The sequence below is a fragment of the Psammomys obesus genome, unplaced genomic scaffold, assembly GCF_907164565.1.
Source record: "Psammomys obesus unplaced genomic scaffold, mPsaObe1.curated_primary_1811, whole genome shotgun sequence".
NCBI lineage: Eukaryota > Metazoa > Chordata > Mammalia > Rodentia > Muridae > Psammomys > Psammomys obesus.
Genome location: NW_026596149.1, coordinates 17,075,180 through 17,094,844, shown reverse-complemented (window position 1 = coordinate 17,094,844; position 19,665 = coordinate 17,075,180). Strand labels below are relative to the sequence as shown.

Here is a 19,665-nt window from a genome sequence, read left to right as displayed (position 1 = left end):
TGTGTGTGTGTGTGTGTGTGTGTGTGTGTGTGTGTGTGTGTGTGTGTGTGTTTTGAGACAGGGTTTCTCTGTGTAGCCTTGGCTGTCCTGGACTCGTTTTGTAGACCAGGTTGGCCTTGAACTCACAGAGATCCACCAGCCTCTGCTTCCCAGAGTGCTGGGATTGCAGGTGTGCCCAACCACACCCAGCTGGGAGGGAGGATCTCTAAGTATAGAATGGCCTGCCCTCACATCTGAAGTGGTAAAGACAGGCAGCCATCATGCAGCTAATCTTAGAGAAACAGAAACGCAAAGGGTTTCTCCTCCAGGAAAAGACTGGTCCCTGGGATTAGGGAGCCCCAATAACACAGCAGTGACCCTGTCACCCTTGACCAGATGATAGCATTGTTCTCCAGCAATGTCTTATTGCTTAATTTTCGAGTTACATTTAGTTTGTTAGCTGCTGTATGTTATAGCCCACTTCATGGCATTGAGGCCTGGGGCAGGAAGCTCTAGGATAAGATTCCAAGACAAATGATCAAATGAAGAACATTCAAATGATCAAATGAAGAATACATTCCTCATAAGCAAATGTATGCACCATAACAGTCTACAGACCACTGGCTTAAGCCACAGACATTTGTTTTCTTGTCCTTTTGGGGCTGGAGATCCAAGAACAAGGTGGGAAAGATTGGGCTCCTGGTGAGTCACCTCCTTAATTGACAAGAGAGAGATGGGGTCAGAGAAACAGAGCGCTCAAGATTGTATCTCTTACAAAAACGATAATTCTAGTGGATCACAGCCGTAGCTTTCTCACTGCATTGAACTTAATTTTCTCCTTCCTTCCTTTCTTCCAATACTAATAAGGCTTCAGCTTTTGAATTTTAAGGGGCCCAGTTCAGGCCACAATAGTGTGTCTGTGTTGATCTGGTCATTTGTCCAGCCCCTGAAATGTTATTAAAGGTATCTTTTTTTCATTAAAAGAAAATGCTTTGATTTCATCTCTCTCACTCTGAAGTAGAACAGAACACTTGGTTGGGGAATTAGTGTTCTATGTACAGAGTGTGGGCTCTCTGTATGCACATGAGAGGTTTTGGAGTTGCTTGTGATGGACTGAGTTTATGTTTCTATTGCCTCTATTGACTTAGTTTTGTCATTTTTCATCTCCTTTGGCTCTTCTGACATCTTGTCTTTGGTGTTCTTGTCTTACTAGCCATGGAATAACTTTCCTTTGGAATCTTTAAAGGGGGACGTTATTCATGCTTTTAAACCAGTGTCACTGCACAAGAACTAGGCAGATGAGCAGCTGAGGTTCAGAATGACAGCTTTAAGTTTGTATAATTTAGGCAGGGTTCACATTGCCATAAGTCTGCTTTCCTGTGCTGTTTTGATTGCTGTCTCTTAACGATCACAGATAGTATACTCTTGTTCCCTCAAGAGCATGTCCTAGTCTCCTTTGTGTCACGTTACACATAGAGACAGTGCATGTTTCTCTGAACTGGGATTTCCAGAAGTGCTTCTTTCAGCTGCAGAGGCTGAAGTTCTTTCTTCGTTTTATCAGTGATGCATGATAGGGATTTTTTTTTTTTTTTTGAAATGGTAAGGAGTTAAAATACATCCAAGGAAAAATGAAATAGATTATGAATTAAATTTGGAAGTGTCTAATGTACTTTTTTCCCCCATTAGGATTCACTACAACATTTTCTATTGCCTATATCTTCAGGAGAATTCCTGTACTCAGGCCACCAAAGTTAAAGAGGAGCCATCTGTCTGGCCAGGGTATGTGTGCACTACATGTGGCTGTGTGCTTGGTCTTCTATTCCTTTTTGAAACAAAGTCTCAATGTGCAGGTCAGGCTGGTCTTGAATTCCTTTTATGTTTTTCTGCTTTCTCTTCTGTGATGATTATAGCAAGAAAACACCTATCCAACTAACACATGAACAACAGCTGATTCTGAACCACAAGATGGAGCCTCTCCAGGTGGTGAAAATTATGGCATTTGCAGGTAAGGGAGCCCCTGTCAGGTTCCTGTAGTATACAGCATCAGGTTCAGAGTGTGGTTGCTTCTGTCTGCTATGCAGTGTCCCCTTCCCACTACCTATCACAAGTGCTCAGACCTTGATCTTTTGTGGAATTACCTTTATCAATCCCCAAAGCAGCCAAACAAGAAGTACTTGTTTTCTCTTACCTTGCCTAGACTATCTACACTGGAATCCCATTTAGACAGATAGTTCCTAGGCATTGTTTTATGGAGTCAATCAGTAAGGTAGATTGAGACCCTTGTTTATCATTGTATATTCTCAATCAGCAATATCTTCTGGAGAGGAAAGTTATATTATTCTGCTTAACAGCGTTCAGTTGCTCCTTAGTTTTATTGGGTGATGTCTTGAAGATTTCTCTATGGTTCAGCCTGCTTTCTTAAATATGTAGTCACTGGTGCCCCTGATCGTAGAGTCTCTTGATCGTAGAGTCTCCTGAAATACTTGGAGAGTCTTATCTGAACTTTTGTTTATGCTATTTTCTCCATCTGTAATCCCTTCCTGCTGCTTTTCTACTTCAGTATCCTGCTAGCACATTATTAAACACCTACAGTCACCTGCTATGGTGTTAGTCCCAGCAGTGTTCTGTGAGATTGCTTAGCCTTCCTTTATAAAGACACTGAAGTTCAGAGAGAGACTTACTTTAGGTTAAATAAGCAAGTGGGAGAGCCGGCATCAGCTGGACTCTGTCTCTCTAAAATGTCTTCCTTCCCTGTCTTCTTTCCCCTCCCTGCCTTATTTATCTTTCTTTCTCTGCCATGCTTTGTTGACGCTCATCATTTCTGTCTCTTTCCAAATAGATTGCTGAACTCTTAATGTGCTAATTGAGTATACTTGATTACCATATAGTAAAAGTAGTTGGCACATGCATTATTCTAAAAGTAAAAGTATGTCCACTTATTCCATGAAACCTTCAAACCTGTTAGACTGGGAAGGAGGAGGCATGTTCTCACGTTCCCACCTTGCAGAGGAGAACTTTTTTTAATTCTTACTCTTTTACTTCTTTTTCCTTTTCCTTTTTTTTTTTTTTTTTTTAATTAACCTGTGCTATCTTTAATCTCTCATTTTGTTGTCTGGTTTCACCCTGCAGTTGGTGTTTATTTCTTACCAGATTGTAATCTTTTTATCATTTCTCAGTGCATAGGTGACCACATAATAAGTATTCAATAAATATATGTTAAAAAAGTACAGCTGATTAGCTGATTAATTGGATGAATGGTGGAAAGGGAGAACAGGTGGAGTTCAGAGTGGACCAGAGCAATTCATGAGTCCCTGTGCATGTTCTTGTTTCAGAGACATGGATAACCGCTAGTGTAGCAGCAGCTAGCACTAGCAGTTTTGCTCCTGCGGGCCTAGGTTATTTTGTGCTCACAGACCCACAAAGCAAGTTAGTGAGACCAAGTGGCTTGCCCTTTCCTGATTGGCAAGAGCCAAGATCCCAGCCCACCTTAATCTTCTTACCTGAGGTCCCTCACTCCTTTCATGACATATCTTTCAGTGTTGAAGTCAGTCTTAAACTTCAGTCAGAGCCTGAGAAAGACCTGAATGGGGATCCTGGTGCATGGTTTGCCTGGTTAGAGGGTCACGTTCTTTCCTCTTGGCTTCACAGGCACTGGGAAGACTTCCACCCTGGTCAAATATGCTGAGAAGTGGTCTCAGAGCAGGTTTCTGTATGTCACATTCAACAAGAGCATCGCAAAGCAGGCAGAGCTTGTCTTCCCCAGCAATGTCATCTGCAAAACCTTTCACTCCATGGCCTACAGTCACGTCGGGCGAAAGTGAGCATTGCAAATAGTGGTGACATTTCACATGGCTACATGTCTTCAAGTGATAGTTGTTATGATAACACTTAGAAACACTAAGAAAGTGTCATGCCGTTTCTTCCAGTACCAGCAAGAGATAGAAAAAGAGCTTGATGGTCTGTACTTTTGCACTGTAAAAATACTTTGTTTACAAAGCTATCCCACTGAGAAGGAATTCTTGTTTCTCTGGAATTGAAGCATGGAAGTTCAATATGTCACAAATTCTGAAGAGTGTTAGTCTTTCCTGGAATGAGGGAAACCCCATGTATCCAAGGCTTTGTGGACATGAAAGCTTAAGGAACTGTGGGTGTCTTTTTGGGTAGAGGAGGGACTACTTGGAGCATGAACCACACCAAAAACAGTATCGTCTGCTGTGAGCTGATTCATACAGATTGGGTTGTCATTTCTGAGTTCATGAAAGTCTCGGCAAGCCATGTCAGTTCAGAGGTGGCTTTTATAACCTTGCCTGTGTATTCTACCTGGAATTGTTGGTGATGAGAATGGGGGATATGGTAAATACCACAGTATGGTAAATGCCATTCACTTGGGTTATACATTACAGGTACCAGCTGAAGAAGAAATTGAATCTCTTCAAGTTAACGCCCTTCATGGTCAACTCTGTCCTTGCTGAAGGGAAAGGTGGATTCATAAGGGCAAAGCTAGTGTGTAAGACTTTAGAAAACTTCTTTGCATCAGCTGACGAGGAGCTGACTATTGATCATGTGCCTATTTGGTGCAAGAACAGCCAAGGACAGAGAGTCATGGTTGAACAGAGCGAGAAGCTGGTGAGTCTCTGGTGTATTGAGAAAGAGGGGCCTGGTATGATCTTTGTCTTTCACTTTCTCAGAACCACTTCTTTAAGTTGAACTTGGGTAGGCAAGACAAGTGCCTGTCATGACGACTGGGAATCACGTGGCATCCTCGCCTGTGCAGAGCACTCACAGGCATCTCCCTAACTCTCAGAATAGTCCTGCTGGGTTTTTGTTTGTGTCTGTTTTTGTGGGAAAGAGTCTCTGTGACCCAGACTGACCTCAAATACACAGTTCTCCCGCGTCAGTGGCCTCCGTAATGCTAGGATTACAGACAAGTGCACGTTCTGTTGCCCCTTAGTTTCCCCGTTTGCCAGGTAAGAATAGACATGGAAGGACTTGCCTAAAGCTTGTGATAGCTCGGATTTTAATCAATGACCAGAAGCTTTTTGTTGTTGTTGTTTATGGTTCTACATATATTTTGCTTGAGAGAGAAAAAATTATTCCCTACCTTATGGATTGTCGGTAGTGAGTGTGTAAAACAGTTTTTGGGGTTCTTCAGCTGTTGAGGTCTTTGATCTTTGCTGCGCCTACTGTGTCCACTCACCCTCTGAGCTCTTGAGATCCCTATGTAGCCCTGGAAAGGGTGGGTTGCTCTGTGTTCTGGGGTGATTGTCTTTGCTCCCACTGCACTATGTGGAAGCAGAAGTGTGATTTTAGGGTACTGTCTCTTTCAGGGTCTTAAACTTTGGGTTCCTGTGTCACTTACTTTTTAGAATGGTGTCCTTGAAGCTAGCCGACTTTGGGACAACATGCGGAAGCTGGGGGAATGCAAAGAAGAGGCATACCAAATGACACATGATGGTAGGCAGCTTTCCTAATTGAACTAGATGGAGCTGCTTTGCTCATGAGTTGTGACTCTTGGTTACTACTCTTTTCTAGGCTATTTGAAACTCTGGCAGCTGAGCAAGCCTTTGCTTGCCTCTTTTGATGCCATCTTTGTGGATGAGGCCCAGGACTGTACCCCAGGTGATCAGTAGTCTCAAATACATAGAAACAGCATCACGATATGTAAGAGGAAACACACATGGAATAAGTTGGTTGTTATTAATATCTGTGATAAAGAAGAGGAGCAAATGATTCTTGGTCTTTCAGAATTTAGACTCAAAATTTGCACAGTTGTCTGTTCCCCACACCTGACATAGACTTATCTCCTTCCATATGTCTTACTCACGTGTTCTTAAGATGCTGAGCAACCACCTCGTCAGATCATAGGGACAGCCTTATGCTGAGTGAGCAAAGGTAGTTGATTTGGAGTAAAATTTTTGTTACATGACTAATAGAGAGTAGATAATATTAAATTTTGATTTTCTAGGTATTTTGGAGGTGTTATATTACAATTGAAAATTATACTTGCTTAAATGTTTTCTTATACTCAATTCACCCAGGACTAAACGTAATCTGCATTCCTAGGACCATGTACCAGAACTATGCCCATGATAAAACTGTGCCCTTTTATAGAAAGCCCGCACTGTAGGAAGAGAAAACTTTGTTGTCTGTCTTGGGCTGGCCTGGTTTAGGTTTGTTTTCTTTCTTAAGTATGGTTTCTTTTTACTGTGTGGATTGTTGCCCTTCGGGTTTCTCACTTTTCCTCTTACTGGTTGCAGCTATCATGAACATAGTTCTCTCTCAGCCATGTGGGAAGATCTTTGTAGGGGATCCCCACCAACAGATCTATACCTTCCGAGGTGCAGTGAACGCTCTCTTCACAGTCCCCCATACTCACGTCTTTTACCTCACACAGGTAAGAGCTTGTACTGCTTCTCAGGCCCCACAGCATATAAGCAAGGATTCTGTTTCCCCCTCGTAGTTTTTAATGTGTGAGCACTGTGGAAAGTATGTTTCATTTTCCACAAATAACAAGCCAGTATATTGTTAGAGCTAAAGCCCGTGATTCATATTTCTTTAGTTTTTGCAGCTTTGGGATGTACATTATCAGACTTGATTTTGATGACACTGACAGTTTTAGAAGTATTGGTCAAGTAGTTTTAGTATGTCTATGTACTGAGACTTGTCAGGTGGTTAGACAAGAGTTATGGTTCAGAGGACTACAGGGGTAAAGTGCCATCTGTCTCATAGTTTCAGGGGTATATATTATCAGTACGTAATGTGACTATTGATGCTACTTGGATACAGTCAGGTTCTGCCACTCCTACGGCCCACACAAAGGACTGTATCGGAGCATCTATATAATTTTTTTTTGGAGTTATGTAAAAGAGACTCATTTCTTCTCTTGCAATTACATGATAGCATAAAGCTGCTTGTTTTTCAGTCATATATGAATGTTTATTTTACAAATAATTTGATCATGATTCACTGTGAATAGTTTTATAGCAGCAAAGTCCTGTTGAAAGTCAAGTTTTCTTCTTGTTGATTGCAGCTAAGTGACAATTCATGATGTATATATAGCCACAGTTCATGAAATAGATAACATTATTGCTATTAACTAAAGAATACCTTGCTTTATTATATCATAGATGCATGGGAAAAGCAATAAATAATGGAAATTTGGGAAGGCTGGAATTTTTTCAGCAGATGTGGTAAAGAAAATAGGGTCTTGGGCTGAGTGTTGAAAGATAGGAATGTATTTAAGTAGATAGAAAGGTGATGGGGGCAACATCGGCAAGGCAGAGAAATATGGAGTTTGTTCATGTTGGCTTGTATTTTCAGAGAAGAACTCACTGTATGTAGAGCCTAGGCTGGCCCTGAACTTAGTCTTCAGCCTCAAACTCTTGAGTGCTAGGAATTATGGGTATTCGCCACCACACTTGACTTAAAATGTTTTGGTTTGTTTTTTGTGGTATCGGGGATTGAAAGCAAAGCCTGTGCTTGCCAAGCAAGCACTCTATTCATGCTCTGTACCCCAGCCTAAAAATGCTCATGTAACAGAGGCTATAGCTGATACTGAAAGAGGCCTTAGAAACAAGGACAAACCTCTGCCATCTCTTCCCTTTTGCATAATTTAAAACCCACAAGATTTGTCTTGAGAAGGGCTGAGGGGAGATTTGCTGAAAAGAGTTTGTAGTTATTGTTAGAGGGTAATTATAGAGAAGGGCTGTCCAAATAGTGGAGGAAGCTGCAAGTGGGGCATTTCTTTCTTTATATGTATTATGCTTCTCCTTAATCAAAGTGTTTGAAAAAGAGTAATCTGGCAGAGGCAGACAGAATTGTTTGAGTGTGAGAGCAGAAGTAAAGGGGCCAAATAGGTGAGACAAGAAGTTTGAGTGTCAAGTAAAGCTTACGACAGTGGTAAGAAAAGCAAATGTTGATTTCATGAATGTGTGTTGCAGGAAGTGGGTGGGAACCTTAGGTGAAAGATCATTCTAGGGTTCCAATGGTAAGAAAAGCAAATGTTGATTTCATGAGTGTGTGTTGCAGGAAGTGGGTGGGAACCTTAGGTGAAAGATCATTCCAGGATTCCAAGGTAGAATATGGTAATATTAGGGCTGGAAAGATGGCTCAGAGGTTAAGGGTGTTCAGTGCGTTTGCAGAGAGCCCCAATTCTGTTCCCAGCACCAATGTTAGGTCATAACCACTGTAACACCAGCTTCAGAAGGATCTGTTGCTTTTAGTTTCTGTGGATGGCACTGGGTTCACATACAAACACACACACAGGTACACAAACATATACCGAATCAAAAATAATAAAAATAAGTCTTGAAGAGGAGAAAATGCTGTTAATAGAAATAGTAATTTTTCAATCAGGCTTCTGTTTGTGTTTAAGTGACTTTTGAAGTTCCATGTCCGTTTCCCATGTAGTATTGGTAGTGCAGAAATAAGCTCACATGTTCTCCTAACACCATTTGTTGTATTGTTTTTCCAACAGAGTTTTAGATTTGGTGTGGAAATAGCTTATGTGGGAGCTACCATTTTGGATGTCTGCAAGAGAGTCAGGAAAAAGACATTGGTTGGAGGAAACCATCAGAGTAAGGCTTTCTGTTGCTCTTCCCTTTATTATTATTATTTAACTGAAGTTAATTGTGCTCTACATGCTGATTTGCATGGGGTTTGTGCTTTCTACTCCAGGTGGCATCAGAGGTGATGTAAAGGGACAAGTGGCTTTGCTGTCCCGGACCAATGCCAATGTGTTTGATGAGGCTGTGCGGGTAACAGAAGGAGAGTCACCTTCAAGGATACACTTGATTGGGGTAGGAGTAAATTTGTTGACGACTTTATGCACAGAAACAGTATAGAGACCAGACCTAGCAAAGTGCTAGCTTTCTTAGGACTTGATGCAGAAAAGCCTTCGGGTTTTGAATTCTCCCTGGGCCACACTGTGACCAGACACTCTGATTGTTCTAGTGAAACAGTCCAGTGGAGTAAGGCCCAGTCAGTGAATGATCACTCTTCTTAGGGTTCTCCTGGGGGTGTGCTGACCATTAGTGTAAGCACAGTTGTTACCTGAAAGCGTTCAGAGGTGAGCATCTGGGCTCTCACTGCACTCTGGCGCTGTCACTAACTTGTGTGGCTGGAAGCAGGTCACCACTTGTGTGCCTCATTCTCCAACTCAAGATAAAACAGTGTCATGCCTTTGCCAGTTTCATGGACAGTTGAGATTAAGTGACATGTTTGTGGCATATTTAACTTTGAAGTTAGATGAATAAAGGGAATTTCTGGGGAATTTTTCAAGGGCGTAGTATGTGTTAGGCACTCAGAAAAATATTAAATCACAAACTATCTTTTTCTTTTGTTTTAAAGTAAGTATTACATAGAAATTTTGGCACCAAAAGGGAAAAAGAATCACATGTAATTGCACTTCCTAAAAGTCTCACATTTTTGCTAAGTATTTTTGTCTTTGTTCTTATAAATGTGTATTTTTACATAATTTTTATTATGGTATACATAAACTTACTACTTTTTCACTCAACATATCACAGTTTATTTGATCATTGTATTGATTTGATGCCTGTAAAATTTCATCTAGTGGTTATAATTTAGCCATTTTCATTACTGAAAGAGATAGTAATTTTCGAATATCATCCATATTGGATATGGAGTGTGTTGTCTCTCTTCTGTGCACACTTCTGCCTGTGATATGTGTCATGGTGCTAAGCCACACACCTGATATAAATTACAGTGTCTACTGTCAGCATTATATGGCGACCCTCACCACAGTATAAGAACTTGTTAGCAGTGTAGCCCTTGTCACGGTCCTGTGGTGGGCATGGTTCCTTATGCGTGCCAGAGCCATAGACAGTACCCAATAGGCGCTTCTTAGGTAGAGCAGGGCCAAACCTATGGCACAGTCAGGGCCTTTCCTGCAAGAGCTGATTTTATATTACAGAAAAACTAGAGCAACAGACTCCCTCTGGTTGTTTATCATAAGAAACAGTAGTGAGGGTCTTGCTTGCCAGCTGTGTTATCATTTTTGTCCATGTCCTAGACATTGTGTGTTTATGAAAAGCATGTTTAACTTGCATTTTTACTGATGACGGAACAGTACGCTGTTGGGGTTTTTTTTTGTTGTTGTTGTTATTGTTTTGTTTTGTTTTCTAAAGTGTTGGTAGAGTTTGAGGCAATAGCTTCGTGCTTTGTGTTCTCTCTGTGTGTGCTTTGGCCACATTTGAGATCTGTTTCTAAGAAGTCATCTCATTTCAAGATCCCATCCCTGGATTTATTTTGTTTTGTTTTAAGAAAAAGCAAAACAAAACAAAAATGCCACTGGAAAAATTTTTCAGGGGATTAAATCATTTGGATTGGATAGAATCATTGACATTTGGACCCTCCTTCAGCCAGAGGAAGAACGGAGGAAACGTGAGTACTTCCTGGCAGAAACCAGCACTCACCAGGGTTGGGAGTGTGGGGCTGGTCCTGATTCAGGGTTCTTGTTTCTCTGAAGAGCTGGATTTGCTCTTCTCTCTTGGGAGATGCCTCCTGCCTGTTTTGAGAAATACTGACAAGTTTCTCCAGATCCTTCTCAGTAGTCTCATGAGTTGCCAGTGTCAGTCTTTTAAGCCATTCTCTCCTGTATTCTCTCAGGGCAGCTGTATACACCATCACATCCCTGCGGGCCCCAGATGAAAACTTGTATCTGTGGCACTTTTCCTCCTTGGATAGTACTGTTTCAAATATCTGTGAAGTTATGAAGTTTCTGAGCATATGGTTTGTGATGCTCAGTTGGAGACAGAGGAATCACTGTGCTGACTTGCTCAGAGACACACAGTGAGTCACTTATCCAGTCAGGAATGGAACCTGGGTCTCCAAGCTCTGAGCCATCCTCTGTTGTGTTACTGCCTAGACATGAACAGCAGCCGTCCTGTCTTAGACAGTCTTTCTCATTTTCACCTGAATGTTTCTCCTCCCTAGGAAACCTCATCATTAAAGACCGGTTCATCAGAAGATGGGTACACAAAGAAGGCTTTAGTGGCTTCAAGAGGTATGTGACTGCTGCAGAGGACAAGGAGCTGGAAGCAAAGATCGCAGTGGTTGAAAAGTACAATATCAGAATTCCAGAACTGGTAGACAGGATAGAGAGATGCCACATAGACGATTTGGACTTTGCAGGTAAGGAAAACCTTGCCTCCAAGAGGAGGAGTAGATGGTCTCTTGTCTACTCTGCATCTGTGGCTGCCAGTGGCTATGTTCATTAAGAGAAAGGGCACAAGGCCCTGGTGTTGATCCCCAATACCATGTTAAATAATAATTAAATAAGGAAGCAGAGCGCTTGTTTTCCCTTCGGTTTTCTTTATTTCTGTTCTGCTTTCAAGCCAGTGGAATAGAATTTACTTGACTTAGCTCTGCCAAGTGTAACTTTGGACGAGCTGGACAGCTGTCTTTGGGGCCTGTGTGCCTCTGTGTGTAAGTGAGTGGGACGTGGTCAGGTCACTTTGGCCTCATGAGTGGGCTATTTTGACATTGTCCTGTCACTGATTTTTTACTCTCTAAGCCCTCTTTACACCGGTGCTCTATTCCTTTGCAGGTGCACACCTGCAAGCATGCTCTCTCTCCTCTCATTTCTTTTCCTGTGGCGTCCCCCTACCCCCATCTAATTTGCCATGTTTCTTTTCTAGAGTACATTTTGGGCACTGTGCACAAAGCCAAAGGCTTAGAGTTTGACACTGTGCACGTTTTGGATGATTTTGTGAAAGTGCCTTGTGCCAGGCATAATCTTGCCCAGCTTCCTCACTTCAGAGTTGGTAAGGATACTGGGGTGGGACACAGAGCTCCTAGGATGTTTCTGTTGTAGCTGGGAGTTGACTGCTTTGGGTTTGCCATTTGGGCAAAATGGCCTTCTGTTCTAGAACAATAAATAACACCTAATCCTAAACTTCTGATTTTTGATACTGTGGTTTTAGAGAATTCAGTGTTCTATGTTGCATCTCTTTTAGATGGCTGATGTGTATTAAGTCATGATGTCCCTGTCAACACAATTGCTCATCAGCTTTGGGCTTTGCATCATCATACACTAGGTGTCCCAGCCTCATACATACTTCAAAGCATTAGTTTACTTACTCACTAAAAAAAAAAAAAAAAAAAAGTGTGTGTATGTTATTGTTTGCAGTTCTATTCATGCAGTTCTGCATGTTCAGGTGCTGTATCCAAGCCCACAGAGTGCTTGTTTATCAATTACTATTTATCTGCGGATTCTGGAGGCTCATTGTTAAAGTCTGTACAGCAGTGCTTTTGTTTTGATTTTAGATCTTAGAATAAAAGCATTTGAAGTTTCCAAACCAAAAAGTTCTCTTTGTACTAATATACTTTTTTTTTTGACACTTCCTCTGTTGAGATGTGACTTACACATTCCATAGCCCATCCACCCAGAGTGTACATACAGCTTGGTGGCATCTAGTGTGTTCATAGATTGGCTGATCTAGTTTGCTAGGCATTGAGACTGGGAGATGATAGGTGTGAGATAGGCTTAGAAATGTGTCATCTTCCCTGTGATGATGTGAGGCAGTTCTAGATTAGAGTGAGTTAATCCAGATAGACTCTAGGAAAGTGGTAGGGGCCTAGACCTCATTTCCGATCCAGCCCTTAATTAATGGTTTATTTGTGAATGACACACCCTCTGTAAACCATCTGCCTCACAGACAGGAAGTGGAGCATCACATGTATGTGTCCACTGGGTCTGTTGCACACTTTAGTATCCACTAAAGTGGTTCATTGCAGATATTGAGTAGTTAGTTAACACAGTCCTAAGCTTTATGGTAGCAAGGAGCAAGTATTTTGTGTAATTAGTTATTGAAGGTTTTGCTGTTTCCAATGGGCACTTGTAAGAAACTGTACATGTAGCTAGCGAGTGTTGAAAGGTTTGTAAGGAAATTAGTGGGGAGTTATGAGTATTCGGATGACAAAGTGAGTTTTTACAGGTAGGCTTTTGAATTGTTTGCTCTCCTTTCTTCAGAGTCATTTTCTGAAGATGAATGGAATTTGCTGTATGTTGCTGTCACTCGTGCCAAGAAGCGTCTCATAATGACCAAATCACTAGAGAACATCCTGACTCTGGCTGGGGTAAGAGTGCTGGGGAACAGGAGGGACTTTCCCAGTGTTTGGGCCACATGTGCTTTGAGGGATCAACCTTAGGCCTAAAGATGAGGATGCTGGGTGGAAAGGACAGGCTCCTTAAAGGTGCAGAGACAGGTCACTAGAGCAGGGAGTATTCCAACAAGTGAGATGAGAATGGGACTTGGTGTCAGACAGTATAGGTCTGTTTAAAATGGCAGTGGTTTTCATATATTTCTTAATTTTGCATTTGCTCAGTTAATTCACATATCCTGGGGGGAGGGGAACTGGCAAGTTTGTGTTCTGTAACTATACTTCTCCCTTCTGCTCCCTGCTCCTTTTGAAATGGCAGCTGCTTCTAGCAGTAGACTTTTCCAAAAGAATTCAACCTTCTGGAGAACATGAGTCAGGTATATGGGCCAACTTCCTTACTGAGATTGAAGACAGTGAGCTCCTTCACACCCAGCCTTCATTATAATTCTCGGCCTGTACTCTCCACAAACCTCCTCTTCTCCTCCCTTATCTCTGTCCTGCTTTTCACAGACATGAGTGTAACAAGTCAGTCTTACCAACCTTGAATTGGCATTAACAGTTACCAATATGCATCTATCTCTGAACCAAAGATACTTGTTGGAAGTTTAAACTGTAAGTGTAAAAGCCAGTGGGAGTGTTTTCTATTGTTGTGATGAAACATCATGACTAAAACCAACTTGGGGTGATAGATTTATTTCAGCTTATCCTTCCACATCACAGTTCATCCCTGAGGGAAATTAGGGCAGAAACATGGAGACAGGAGCTAATGCAAAAGCTGTGAAGGAGTACTGCTTTCTGGCTTCTTCCACATGGCTTTCTGTGTCTGCTTTCTTATAGCACCCCAAAGTATCTTCCCACAATCAGTCATCAATCAAAAAAATGTACCACAGGCCCATTTAATGAAGGCATTTTCTCAGTTGAGGTTCTTTCTTCCAGAATGACTCTAGATTGTGTCAAATTAACATGAAACTAGCCAGGACTCATCAATCCCATACTGTAAGACTGTACAGAAAGGCCATTTACCTGTACTACACCTTTTATCAAGGAGACAACATAGTTTGTGCTGTAGAGTCTAAAGTTAGATGAGATAGTTAGCAGTTTTTAGTGAGGGACATTCAAAGTTCCAGAGTTCTTAAGTAGTGGTACAAATGACTCTTGATACTCAATGTTGAATATTGGCTGGGTCTCTTCTATGTTCCAATCACCTTCTATGTACTAGAATTATATTGGTGGATAAGAGAAATTCCTGTCCCCATAAGCTGCATTTAGATTAAGAGGTGAACAAAAATACACAAAAAGAAATTCTTTTCATGTGTTTAGGGAAAGATAATGTCAGAGCTTAAAAAGAGCCTTTGCAAGTAAATCTTTTATATGACTCATCACAACACAATTTTAAACTGAACATAATGATGTGTTTCTATAGTTCCTATATTTAGAAAACTGAGGTGGGAAGGTGGCTTGGTACCATCCTGGGGAACATGGTAAGACCCTGTCTTAAATAACAGTGAAACAGGTATGCAAAAGCCTTTGTCATAGGATCAATTAGCTTGCATTTTTATCAGACTTTTACCTGCTGTTCCCACTTGTCATTTTCCTTTAAGCCTCTGAGATAGGTTTATTTGGCCTTGAGACTGTGGAGTTTGAAACATCTGCATATTTTCTAAAGCCAGTCTTGCCCTATCTTTCACTGTGACAGCCCTCTCATCAGACCTTAGAACCCAAACCTTAAAGTTTTCTTAATTCACATCTTCAGGGTCACCTGGGTCACCTGCGTACTTTTCCTATAAAGTATCAAATACTAAATATTTTATGCTTGATTACATTTTGTTTGAGGAGCAACTTAGCACTGCCATATGCCACAAGATCAGCTAGCCATGGGTAAACCACTTCATCCATGAGTGTGTCTGTGTTCTAATGAACTTGATTTACAGAACAGGCCTGGGCCTGTATTTGGCTCACTTACAGTTTGCTGACTCCAGTTTAGATCTCTAACCCAGTACCCCCACGAGGTAAGCAGCGTAGCACTCTCATCTGCAAGTAATCCCGATTACACAGTTCTTTATTTGTGTGAGTGTATGTGATGTGTGTGGGGCTGCAGGTGCCTGTCCATATGCAGAAGTCAGAAGAGGCCATCAGATCCCTCAGTATTGGAGATGTGGCTGCTGGGATCCTAACAAGTCCTTACAATGATCACACAGCCAGTGCTCTTAACCAGAGTCTCTTCAGCCTCCGTAAGAACTTTTCTGTAATTTTCCAAGTGGTTTTTCTGATAGAATTACTGCTATGTTAGAGATCTGACCTTTAACAAACCATCTTGGCATCTGGCAATTTCTTAATGGAAGTATTATGGAACAGAATACTTTTTTCACAGTGAGTTAGATATTTTGGAAATCTTGAGACCATAAGTAAAGTTAATAAAATAATACATTAAGGCTGAGAGGAGACTCAGTGGGCAAGAGAACTTGGCCCTGGAAGGAATGAATAGCTTAGAGGGGAACCAAGAATGTAAGCAGATACCTATTAATAATGTTGCCTTATGTTCTTGGATTTGTCTAGACTCAAAACTGTTTTGTTATGGATCAAAAAGACATGCCAAGTCCTGTGCTCCTGCTTTGTGAGGAGCATGGAGGTGCTGGACAAAGTAACTTTTAAGGATTTTATATTGTCAGTTGTTAGCACCCCATTGGAACTTGAGTGTTTTTTGTTGTTGTTGTTGCTTTAACAAAATACATGATATAAACTAAAGAAAGGTAGTTGTGTTTTGGCTCACAGTTTCAGAGGTTCATCACAGCGAGAAAGGTATGCTGCAGCAGAGTAGCTCACAGTGTTAGTGATGTATCAGAAAAAGAGCTTTAGAGGGACAGGTAAGGGCAAGATCATGACCCAGATGTCGCCTGTTTGCCCCAGCTGGTTCCCACCTCCTACTTTTCACCACCCCAGTCATGCCATTGTATGGATCCATGTATTTGATTAGAGTCCCCAGGACCTGATTGTCTTTAGAATTATCCTCACAGGCAAACTCAAGAGCATGCTTCACTAATTCCTAGTGAATTGATTTTCTATCCAGTCAACCCGACTATCACAGTACTTATGCTTCTTCTATTTTTCTGTAACATGTAGGTAAGTCATACAAGGTAGAGAACCAAATGATTCAAAATAGGGTCATAGGTAGTGAAAAATTCAGTAAGTAGCTAGTTGATACCCAGCAAATGTGAAGTTATACATTCATGGTCAGAAAATATGTGCAGTCTGCTGATATGTCTGTATTATGTAGAACTCTGGGAGCCACACAACCTGAGATGAAGGACCCTGGCCCAGTGGCATCTTTAGTGTTCTGTTTGGGTGCTTGCTTGCTATGTGCCAGGCAGTAACGATCACATGTGTTTCTTTTTTATAGAGACAATGTGAAAAAGGTGCAGATTAAAAAATGCTGCAAAGACCTTCCCTGCTAGGCAGGTGGGGAGACAGGAGAGTGTTGAGTCTGTTTGTACTTTGGTGCTGGGAATTGAGCCAGGCCTTGGGCACATTAGGAAAGTGCTGTCATTGAGCTGTGTCTCCAATGGGGCAACTGTTTGTTACAATTCTGAGTTTCAGCTCACCTGGTTTGTAATTTATGCAGATAATTCTCTGGGTCAAGCATAGTATGCCTGCAGTTTTTGCCCATGGAAGGAAAAGGCAGGAGGATTGAGAGATCAACGCCACCATGGACTGCATAGTGAGACTGTCTCAAAGTAATAACAATAGTAGTAATTGCTTAAGGTTGCAGCAATTGGGTAGGAACTGTGAATCTAGAAAATGTCATTGTAAATGGTACTTTTTCATGTTTATTAGTCTGTTTTTTTTTCCAATCTATTAATTTTATCAAAATGCCAATTGGACTGTCTTGAGTGTTCTTTCTTGGCAATAATACTAGAGTTGGGAACATTAGAAAATGAAGAAACAAGACAGTGGCTCTCTGTTTTTGGCTGTATCTGGAGGGAGTGGATAGGTCCTTGGCTGTTGGCATTTTCAAGTGGAAGGTAGCAGTACTGCAGTTCATTTCTTCTGTCTTTCTCCCTCCCAGGAGTACTTCTTGCAAGCAGAGCTGACAAGCAACGTTTTGAAAACAGGAGTGGTCCACTGCTGTGTGGGTCAGTGCAACAACACCATCCCTGTGGACACCATCCTTACCATGAAGAAACTGCCTATCACTTATGTGCGTTTCCTGTAGGATTTAATTCACCCACACTCATGCTATTGCTTGTGAGCTTTGTGCCTGTCTAGGTTCTGGGTGAAGAAGGCAATAGAGAAATCTGTATAATGCTCTTCTAAGAGCTTTCTAAGAAGCATAGCAAATGTGAGGTCCGCCTTTTTGTCAGAGATGGAACTAATTGAGTCGGGTTGAATGACAGATACTGCCTGGGTGTGCTAAAGCCTTCCAACATGGGAGGTGCAGTTATGACCAGACACCTCAGAACGGAGCTGTTTACCTGGAGGACCTGGGTCAGTTTTTTTGGCTTTGTTTTGTTTTTTGTTATTGTTTTTGGCTCTTAATATTTTTAATTCTTTGGTGCTAGGGATTGAACACGCTAATCACTCAGCAATAGCTCCAGTCACTCGTTCTTTATCTCTTGACTGGATAATTGTGATTATTCCTCTAAAGGACTGATAGAATTGAATCTAGATGACAGCTTCAATGTGGGGATTATCTCTGTGGGTTTGCACAGATCATCACAGCCATAATGCATCAGAATGTGGCAGTTGGGACAGTAATGCAGCATTCTTTGGTGGAAAAATCCTTACTCTCAGCTTCTCCCCTTACCTCTTTTTCTTGTCTATCCCTGTAGAGCAACAGGAAGGAAAACAAGGGTGGCTACCTCTGCCACTCATGTGCAGAGCAGCGGATCGGGCCTTTGGCATTCCTGACTGCCTCCCCAGAGCAAGTACGTGCCATGGAACGCACTGTGGAAGACATAGTGCTGCCCAGGCATGAGGCCCTGCTCTTCCTTGTCTTCTGAGGCTGTGACTCCACATGCTGAAGGAGCCATTCTGGGCTGCATTCCTGCTCGCAGGAGACCCTGAGTCCAATCACAGAGCATCTCTGAGGAAGAAGATACCAACCAGAGTTGGACCTACTGTTTCTCCATTCCTTACAGATAGCCAGTTTCCACTTGCCTCTCCTCCATATGCATCAGGTCAGGGAAGTGGGGGAAGTTCTTTTGATAAAAAAATCATTTTATGTATTTAAACTTTTATTACAAGGTTTCAATTAAACAGGCATTGCCCACTGGCTTGCCACTGTGAAGTCTAGCTTCAGTACTGTCATTTCTAAGCTTCCTCCTGCTGTTTCCCATTTTCTCTTTCAGCATTTTGTCACCGCTCACATGGTTTTCATGCTGAGGAGTGACACAGGAATAAGCCATAGTGGATCTTTGTCATATAGGGCTCACGGTGTAGTAAACAGGAAAGTGGCATCATGTTCAGAAGACATGTAGGTAGGTTTCCCAGTTTCCTGCTGGTACAGCTGGAGATTAAAAACACTTGCAGGAAAAGTACGGTGAGCAGTCACTGTGAAGAGGACAGAGGGTCAGTAAGGGGGAGAAGAGAAATTGCTTCCTGGATTATTTTACTGAGGTTGTAAGGTGGCTCCTTTTATAAAGGGAAAGTTCTTACAGAAACCACCAGCAGAAATACCATATCATGTCAGTGTCCTTTGTTAGGACACAGTAGTTGAGATTTTTGCCAGTTAGCAGTTTTCTGATGCTGATGGCTGGTGGATAAAAGCATATGGCGTCACCTAGGATTTTTGAAGCCACTCCAGAACTCCAGAGTCAGAAATTTGAGCTCATGCCCTAGCAAGTTTTACAAATGACCCTAAGAAACTAGATTTTTAAGAGCTTGTCTTGATATTAAGAAGGTAGAGCCAGTTTTTAGTGCTTAGTTGGATATGGTAACTGATAGAATCTCAATATGACCCCTATTCTCTGGCTGGTTCTTCAGGTAGCTGAGGGCAGCCTTCATTGATAAAGGGAAAATGGGAGACATGTAGAAGCAGTGCTGGGTAGGATTATGGGGCTCACAGAAGAATCCAAGAAGAACCACCCAAGAAGCTTTTGTATGATGAGCTCTACATTCTGACAAAGAAACATGAGCTAAAATACAGGTTTGGGGGTTAGTGTGTAGGTGAGGTAGATAAATTGAAGGGCTTTGGTGAATTCTTCATACAGGAGAGTGAAGAATGAGATGAGCAGAAGTCCAAGAAGCGGGGTGGAGGATGAAAGACTTGGAGTAAAGAAAGCAAAAGGGTTTTTACAAAGGTAAGTGACAGTGGATTTCAGGAAATGACCATCATGTGGTTGTCACTGAACACAAGAGAAAAAAGTTTGAGAAAAAATGGGCATCAACATCTAATGCTTCAAGAGACCACATGACACAAAAGTGAAAAGAGGCCCCCTTACTGAGCACCTCAAATCAGTGGTGATGTTAGCTGGCCAGTTCCGCTCAGTAGTATACATCTCCTTATAATCCTAACATTCAAGGGGCTGAAGCCAAATGATCACAAATTCTAAGTCAGGGTGGGCA

At 41.8% G+C, this 19,665-nt stretch overlaps 1 protein-coding gene across 2 annotated transcripts in view; it reads left to right on the top strand.

Annotated features, from left to right (window-relative positions):
- Fbh1 (F-box DNA helicase 1) overlaps positions 1 to 18,393 on the top strand; it is a 40,049-nt gene extending 21,656 nt beyond the window's left edge. For both annotated transcript variants that reach the window (XM_055593788.1, XM_055593787.1), the window contains exons 7-21: positions 1,666 to 1,758; positions 1,890 to 1,984; positions 3,628 to 3,796; positions 4,383 to 4,605; positions 5,346 to 5,433; positions 5,512 to 5,598; positions 6,237 to 6,373; positions 8,456 to 8,555; positions 8,656 to 8,777; positions 10,308 to 10,383; positions 10,936 to 11,133; positions 11,640 to 11,765; positions 12,974 to 13,080; positions 17,168 to 17,299; positions 17,931 to 18,393. In XM_055593788.1, coding sequence (XP_055449763.1) covers positions 1,666 to 1,758; positions 1,890 to 1,984; positions 3,628 to 3,796; positions 4,383 to 4,605; positions 5,346 to 5,433; positions 5,512 to 5,598; positions 6,237 to 6,373; positions 8,456 to 8,555; positions 8,656 to 8,777; positions 10,308 to 10,383; positions 10,936 to 11,133; positions 11,640 to 11,765; positions 12,974 to 13,080; positions 17,168 to 17,299; positions 17,931 to 18,101 — 1,924 coding nt within the window. In that variant the 3' untranslated portion in view covers positions 18,102 to 18,393. The remainder of the gene's footprint in view (positions 1 to 1,665; positions 1,759 to 1,889; positions 1,985 to 3,627; positions 3,797 to 4,382; positions 4,606 to 5,345; positions 5,434 to 5,511; positions 5,599 to 6,236; positions 6,374 to 8,455; positions 8,556 to 8,655; positions 8,778 to 10,307; positions 10,384 to 10,935; positions 11,134 to 11,639; positions 11,766 to 12,973; positions 13,081 to 17,167; positions 17,300 to 17,930) is intronic.
- The last annotated feature ends 1,272 nt before the right edge of the window (positions 18,394 to 19,665 follow it).